Source organism: Adiantum capillus-veneris, chromosome 15, assembly GCF_014529385.1.
Source record: "Adiantum capillus-veneris isolate H3 chromosome 15, ASM1452938v2, whole genome shotgun sequence".
NCBI classification, from domain to species: Eukaryota; Viridiplantae; Streptophyta; class Polypodiopsida; order Polypodiales; family Pteridaceae; genus Adiantum; species Adiantum capillus-veneris.
This window is the reverse complement of record NC_140945.1, coordinates 11,588,450-11,596,702: the sequence shown is the minus strand read 5'-3', so window position 1 is coordinate 11,596,702 and position 8,253 is coordinate 11,588,450. Positions and strand designations below refer to the sequence as shown.

General features: G+C 41.6%; 1 protein-coding gene across 1 annotated transcript; it reads left to right on the top strand.

The window, feature by feature from the left end:
* Positions 1 to 431: 431 nt before the first annotated feature.
* PFK2 (phosphofructokinase 2) lies at positions 432 to 7,042 on the top strand. Its single transcript, XM_086530061.1, has 2 exons — positions 432 to 5,790; positions 6,191 to 7,042. The coding sequence occupies exons 1-2, from the start codon at positions 4,799 to 4,801 to the stop codon at positions 6,903 to 6,905; spliced, it is 1,707 nt and encodes a 568-aa protein (XP_086386187.1). The 5' UTR covers positions 432 to 4,798; the 3' UTR covers positions 6,906 to 7,042.
* Positions 7,043 to 8,253: the final 1,211 nt, after the last annotated feature.

The following is an 8,253-nucleotide window of genomic DNA, read 5'->3' as shown; positions in this document are numbered from 1 at the left end:
AATCTCATGCTCCCCTCTAGCCTTATTATTATCTCGTACCGGCAGGGTTTTGTACTCTCTCTCTCTCATATTAAATAATGGTGGACTTTATACCCTTTGTATTACATAAGAGGCAAAAGCCGCCAATTTAGAGAACATGACCGCAGCCAGATTACAGGATACAACCAAGGTGAAGATACCTCTCAAGATCTTCGAGAGCAGCTAAAGGTGAGGGGGAAAACCTACGGATTCAGATAAGAAAATAAACACACGTAGATGGGCGCTAAAATGGAGCTCAGGGAATCAAAGGTCAAGAGAACCACATAAATCTGTCTGGAAAGCTGTCTGAAGTGATGCAGCATGATGAAGAAGACCAGGACGTAATGAGATGAGAGAGAGAGAGAGAGAGAGGGGGGGGGGGGGGGGGGGGTTTGTATAATTGTACTATTTCAAGGCATTCCTCGTTTGTTAGTAGAATAATAATATAAACACATGCTCCTTAGTAATGTTTAACAACTTGTAATCATTTCTTGAAAGCAATTGCTCCCAGTGTTACAGCATGAGAGAGAGAAGCAAATTGACATTGTAAGAATGTCCCAAGTCCATATATATTTGCAATGCCTAATTGGGTGAATTTTCAAATTTCTTAAAGTCAGTCAGCACCATGTAGAAGTACCGTACAAATTTGCATTTGTAAGAATGCCATTATAATAGGTGAATTCATGGTTCTCTTATGGATGGTATTGAATGGATCGTTACATGGGCATATTTGTAAATTGATCCGCCTAGCATGTCTAGTTGAATAACCTACATGAAAAACTGTATACACTTCGCTTTGGAGTTTGTATTCAACCAGGTCTGTGTAATGGATTTTAATGTTTGGAATAAGTCATTCCTGATGTGAGATCCTTGGAAGTCACACATTAAACTGAATGTGGCATGAGAATGCCAGCAGTTTCCTGGCCATATGTGCTTCAAGAAATTAAAGCGTGAGAGATTAGTGTGGACTGTGTGGATGGGTGTGTTGGTTTCTGGAGTTAAGGCTCATAATTTCAGTATTTGCAGATGAATAGTAAGAAATTATAGCTGAAAAATCTTTGTATGGATGATGAAAGGAGCCCACCTTAGTTATCTCATTCTCATAGAAAATTATTCTCACTCACTAATAATGTAGTGAGGGCTTTAAGCCCATTTGTGCCTTTAGTCATGAATGGAAGAATTGGTAAGTAATACATTTTTTTCTTCTTTTGAGAGTCAAAGGTTGGATTTTTTTTTTCCTTTTTGAGTAGTGCTCATTACTCTCAAGGAGGTAGATGTGTGCAACAATTGCAACATTTTAATGATATGTGTGTAAAGCGGTGTGAGGTTTTGACGGACATTACAATTGAATTGTTTATAATGATATGTGTGTAAAAGTGGTGTGAGGTTTTGACGGACTTCACAAGTTATTTTGCCTACAATTGAATTGTTTGGCTAGTTTATAAATATTGCTGGTTGATGTATTTTCAAAGCGATGAGAAGTCGAATATATGCAACAAATCCAAAGAGTTATAACAGCTCTAAAGAGTCATAAGGAGTTTGATTTTTGTTTGCAAATACCTCTTCCATTGCTTTGGACTTCCTTGGAGAGCTAATCCACTTCTGTAGTCTTTGCTTCAGCAATGTTTTGTAGCTCGAAATTCTTCACATTCTCATTGAGCAGCTCCTCTTTACGGGCACACTCATTCTGATGTCAATAGTAGATCTCTTTGGTTAGCATCATATGCCAGATCTAAAGATGTCTTATGTGTTTGAAGTTTTGCATCAGATTTCACTTTGTTGAAGAGGTTCTCTCTTGCATTGAAGCTGAAGGAGACGCTACTTTCCACCGTCGCAGTTTGTGTTATTTTCTTGGGATAGAGCAGGTGGTGATGTGTGCCGAAGAAATGGCACGATGGATACGATCCACCTCACGCACCACACACTTTGAGTCTTAATCGCTACCAATTGTTTTGGCAAATGGAATTGTTTGCATGAGCTTTTACATGGATAACTCATTGCTAAATTGCTCATGCTCAAATACATACAATGGCAACTTGTCTCATGGAGGCTTCTCAAAACTTGCATAGGTCTTGTGCCATCAGAAACCTTGGGTTGTGGGAAACTTAGCTCTATTTTTATGATGAGTAAAGGATTTCCATTTGACCTACAGTGAATTCTATTCTACAATAGAAATGGACCTTTCATGTACTGCAGATGCCATCATGTTGGTTATAGAGACTTTTGCAAGGATTGGAGTACTTTGGTTTAGCAATGTACTTCAAATGACTTTGTTTATATTTAATCAACTTTTTACTCTTAAGATTAAGTTTAAGATTGCCAATGGGGCACATGAAGCCGTAAATGCCCTTTTGATCTATCATCTCTATGAAGAGAAATTTAATGGAAGCATTATGCACGTTGTGCTCTAGGGACTTGCTCCCCAATCGCATGGTCTACAACGAGGTTGATCTCACTCCGGTAATATGGCAAATTAAGGTTTGGTTCACCTGTAAGCTGGCAATTCTTTAAATCGCTCCTTGGTGAAACTCTAAATGTAGCACACCTCTTGAAAAGAATTTGATGCATCCACATGGCTCTTATTGGCACCAAGGACCTGTTGTAGCTCTTGTGCATCTCATGGTTGCACAACTCACCTTTTGCTACATAGGTCTCGTCCTCGGGCAACATTTACCATGTTGATGGGTTCCTCTCCTTTAGACTTTCGTTGAGGTGGTAATTCTTAACGTGTAGCAGAGGTCCACCTATTGCCCCAAGTGGTGGTTGGGTCTATTGATGATGTGAACTTGCATATCTTTGAGCATGATCTTTGGCATTTTTACAGTATGAGTGTTGAGTTTGACCATTGAAATACGTCTGATGGATTCAAAAGAAGACATTCATGCTTAGCATCTCTAGCTTCCCAGTTTGTCCATTCCCTTTCATCATATGCCTTCATAAAAACTGTAACTATGGAGGAAGATATATGTCTTGCTTGAATTTTTTGAAAATCGACAATCATTGCTTGTTCAAGTAGGTCTATTATTCTTTCTTTGTTTTGAGCATCCAAAAATTATTTGGTGAAGGTGTAAGGCATATCATTAGTCAATGTGGTGTGTTGATATGCATCAGTCACCCCACCTGCTTGTGGCCCTTAGTAGATCGAACCTATGACCTCTATTTAGGTCATGGTTTGCCTATTCCTTCCTTCCTTGTTGTTGTGGGGCAACCTAGGAGGCATTGTTGATTTCGATCCTAATCTCGTCGCGATAGCAGCCTCTAATTCCTCGATAGTTTGGTGAGCTTGTTTTGCTTGGTGTTTACTCAAAACCCCCTTGTGCTAGCGCTAAATCTATGTTTTCCTTTTGTAGAGATCTGAGATGTGCCTTTAATGATGCATTCCCATTGTGTAGGTCTTTCTTGTAGAGTAAAGCATTCAGAAGGACACTTTCAACTGCCTCGTATATACCTTTGCAGCATGCTATCTCTAGCTTATTCGTGGGCTTGGCTTTGCTGGTTGTTCTTATTTGTAGAGTAAATGCCACATTGTCTTGTCGCTTGAAACTCCAGCTTAAGTTTGGCATGTGTTAAGAAGCAATGGTCAAAATGCTAGCAGAGGTGACAAATAAAAGAAAAAATGTTACAAAAAAAGTGATGGGAGTATATAATACTGAGATGATTAAAGTGCAAAGACCAAGCAAATGGTAGATCTTTAAAACAAAAAAAGGGGAGCAAGAGTATTATACATCATGGAACTTGAAGCAAATGCTCCCTTGAGGAGATGAAAATGGAACTATGGCATGCATAGACAAAAACCTTCTCATAAAACGATTCCAATTAACCCTAGAAGACAAGGGCAAGTATAAATCAGATTGGCAGCATCAATGGAAAGGGAAAGTAAGTAAAATGAGATGAGAGATGCGTCATCTTTGTGATAATTCTTAGTGCTAGTAGAATAGTTTGAGCTTTAAGTGGTGCCTCTTATAATCTGCATCATAAGGGCTCGTAGCTTATCGAGAGGTTGCCTTGGCCCCACCTTGCCTTCACCTTCATCCGCTTTTGTGTGGTGAAGTCAAATCTTCCCTCAACTCCTTTTGCTTCTTGGAGGGTTTGCTGCCTTTCACACGAAGCTTTCGATACAATTATTCCCACATTGTGAATTACGACAACATCATGAGGTTCCACCGGGGCCGGCAACCCTCTGCCCCCAGCTAGGTGCACGGTGTTGAGCCTGCAGAGCTTATGATGTTGAACACTATGGGAAAAACTGGGGAAAGAGGACCTCCTTCTCAAAAGGGAAGCCGTCTAAAGCTTCTTGTGAACTCTGTGTGAGAAAACACGCTCATTGTGCTTCATGCAGCTAATGTAGCACACTAGTAGTTTGATCTTTTAGATCTCTTTACTATTCCAGAGTCGAGTCGTGTCAATCATCGAAATATTCTTGCTTCTCTCTCTATCTCTATAATACTAAACGACTGTTTTGGTTAGGAGCTCATCATCCGCCACATGTCTCTCTCTCTTCCTTCCACCCGTCACTCACTGGTTAGTATAGTGATCCATTAAGCTCTCTTTGTATTTTCAAAAGAGGAAGATAAAAAGACACTGACTCACTGGTGATTCATTAAAATTTGCAGGAGAGAAAGAAAAATTTACACGTGCATCGTTAACCCAGGGGACACGAGGGCTTACACTTGGCACCTCCTTGGTGCCCAACTAAGGAGACGGTCGAACATACAGCTCTCACACACACACACACACACACACACACACACTCACGCATCGAGAGAGAGGCAGAGGCGCGATGGAATTTAGCTCGGCGGCTTGCAGCACAAGAACAAGATTTTGCTCACCAAAGACAAAGAGCGAAGGCCTCCTTCGACATGACTGTGGCGCGTGTCCCATCGTAACACCATGGCAGCTCTCCTACGCTCTTCGAAACAGGTCTTATCATAATCTCCAGGTATGCCCCTCTCCCCTCGAAACCTGGCTTCACAGATCACAACCAGCTCCCTCCCGTGCGGACCTGGGCAATGCTGAAAACAGCCATTCGGAGTTTGAAAACAGTCATTTGGGCTCAAAGCTGACTACTCTGAACCAGAATTATTCAAATAGACATATAGACGAGCCACAAGTGGTGCCCCTCCCATCACAGCAGCAAATCTTGAGCACCCCGCACCTAAGCGATTACATCGATCCTCTACCAGACAGTGTTAATCCACTTTTGCATAGTCGGTATTTTCACCCTACTGAGGGATTCTGGCTTTCGGATTCTGACATGGTGGCTCAGAACATCGCTGTGGACATCCTGGACCCCTCATCGCATACACAAACGTTCTTTCATAGAGCAGGCCCTCGGTACCACGTGAAGTTCACCTCCGACGAAGTTAGAGCTGCAATCGTCACATGTGGCGGCATCTGCCCTGGATTGAATTCAGTCATCAGAGAGATTGTTGATGCGCTGTGGTATCAATATGGCGTCAAACAAATTTATGGAATAGAAGGGGGTTACAGAGGGTTCTATTCGTCCGAGCCGATACCTCTTGACCCTCGCAAGGTTGATCATTGGCATAACTATGGCGGCACCAAGCTTGGTACCTCCCGTGGTGGATTTTACTTGAAGAAAATTGTTGATGCTATTGAGAGTCAAGGGTTTAACCAGGTTTATATCATCGGGGGCGATGGTACTATGAAAGGAGCTGTGGCCATCTTTGAGGAGGTTAGGAAGCGGAAACTAAAGGTTTGTGTTGTCGGATTGCCCAAGACCGTGGACAACGATGTTGGCATAATTGACAGGTTGGTTGATGTTCCCTCGTATTCCAACTTACATGCATTAACTCCTGCACATTGCTCATAAGGGGATGTTTCCAGCAATCATATCTTACTCGAATTGCAGGAGCATCAAAGTAGAGTGGATGTTCAAAACCACTATGACAAGAGGAAAAGATTGTTGGCGGTGCTTTTTCTCATAAATGCATGCATTATGTCCAGCACAATGTAATTTATATTCTGATGTTTGAAGTATTCACAGTTATTACATGCACAAATCTGAATGAGAGTAATTTGGATGTTGAAAGCAACAGAAAAAGGGAGAAGGATGTCCATGTGTGTTACTGTGGTGTCGATCATTAATAACATCGTCACTGTGGCAGGGCTCGTGATCTCAAGGGTAACATTTAGTTTCTTCCTCTTTCAGGTCTTTTGGTTTTCAAACAGCAGTCGAAAAAGCTCGAGAAGCAGTGAGTGCAGCTCATGTGGAAGCGGAAAGCACACCGAATGGCCTGGGACTTGTGAAGCTAATGGGAAGGAATGCAGGGCACATAGCTGTGCATGCCACTCTGGGCAGTCGGGACGTCGACTGCTGTCTGATCCCTGAGGTAGCTTTCTTCATGGAAGGGCAAGGGGGACTGCTTGATTTTGTGCAGCAGAGGCTAGCCGAAAATGGGCACTGTGTGTTGGTGGTTGCAGAGGGAGCTGGGCAAGAGTTGATAAAAAAGAGCAGCTCTTCCAGTGAGAAAGATATGTCAGGTAATCCGACGTTTGACGATATCGGCTTGTGGCTTGGTAAAACCTTGAAAGACTGGTGGAAAAGCAAGCATCCCAATGAACTGTTTGCTTTGAAATATATTGATCCCACTTATATGATTCGGGCTGTGCCTAGTAATGCGACCGACACTGCATATTGTACCTTACTTTCACATTCAGCGTTGCATGGTGCCATGGCTGGTTACACAGGCTTCGTGGCCGGGCCCATTAATGGTAGGTTTTGCTACATTCCCCTTGATTTAGTGGCAAACTCTAAGCACCTTGTAGATGTCGATAACCTCACATGGGCCTGGGTGAAGAGCGTTAACAACCAGCCAGATTTCATAAGGAAGGAACAGAGTGAACAAGAAGAATGTGTGCAGTAAACTATATTCACCTATATACCATAGATGTTTTTTTTTTTTGGGTTGAATCCCCATTGTTACATGATACCTTTGTTTTTGTAAAGCATTGAGAAGCATGCAAATGGGTTGGCCATTTTATGTTGAGCATGGATGGTTTTTTTTCAGTCTCATTTAAGAAGTAATGTGGTCTGCATAAAGGTGTGCCAGCATATGATTGTATAAACTACCAGTCCATCTTCAATCTTTCCAAAAGTCCAGTCCTTTGGCTCTAGTGCTTGTGTGAAAGTTTTTATTTATGGGATCGATGAACCTGATACTTAAACATGAGGATGTAGATTAGATGATATCAAGAGATAGCCGTACGTCAAGCGGATAACCTTTGCTTTTGTTGTTTCTACCTCCTTTTCTTTTGGAGAATTATTACCAAAATACCCTTGAAAATTTGAGTTCCCAAAATACCCATTGTTATTCTCTCAAGCATCTCAACACTTTACTTTTTGCAATTCTTCATAGGAACACTGGTTCACCGTCAATCAAAGATGATAGAACTAGAATTTGGATGGCATTTTTGTCTCCCAAGCTGACATGGCTTCTTATTATTAGACACAAACCTTCAGTGGTGAAAAATTTTATATGAAGACACTTCAAGATGGTTTTCTATTGTCAAGCAGACTAAACCATCCAAAATTTGGAGCAATCCATCCAAAATTCATACAAGGATATTTTTGGAATATTTGAAATTTGAGGGGTATTTGGGAATTTTCCCCCCTCATGAAAGGTAGTGCCTCCATCCATCTCTATTAAACGTGCACCCTCCAATGCGTCGAGGTTCTCGTATGGATTCCAACTTGAGTTGATTTTTTTCAATGACACCTCTAGGTTAATGGAGGAATTGGCTATTTACTATCTACGACAACATGGTTGCTATTTCACGGCTGTTTGATTGGTGACACTTGGGTGGATGGTCATCTTCCTTTGACATGGGCTTGCTCATATGTAGCCGTGGCTAACAAGGGGCTGGCAAACCTTTTCATTGTCTCAAGCTGATATGAAGCTCTATGTTTCAAAGGCCTCCAAAATTGATGCCATGTTTCGACATAAAAGAGGCCTTCAAGGCTGACTTTTTGGTATGCATAAGGCCTTAATAAAGTGTTGCACTTGTGGACCAGTGGATAAAGCTTGCTAAGTAGTGCCACATCGCAAGCTAATAATGGCAGACTTTCTTTTTTACTATTTTCTTGTGGGAGGGGTATTAAGCAAGCATTATCTTATGTAGGCCCTTGACTCTCTCTTTAAAAAGGGGCATTTGGTTGTTTCCAAGTGTGGTATTGAATGGAAAACTAGAGAATTAGCTCGTAAGTTTATATTA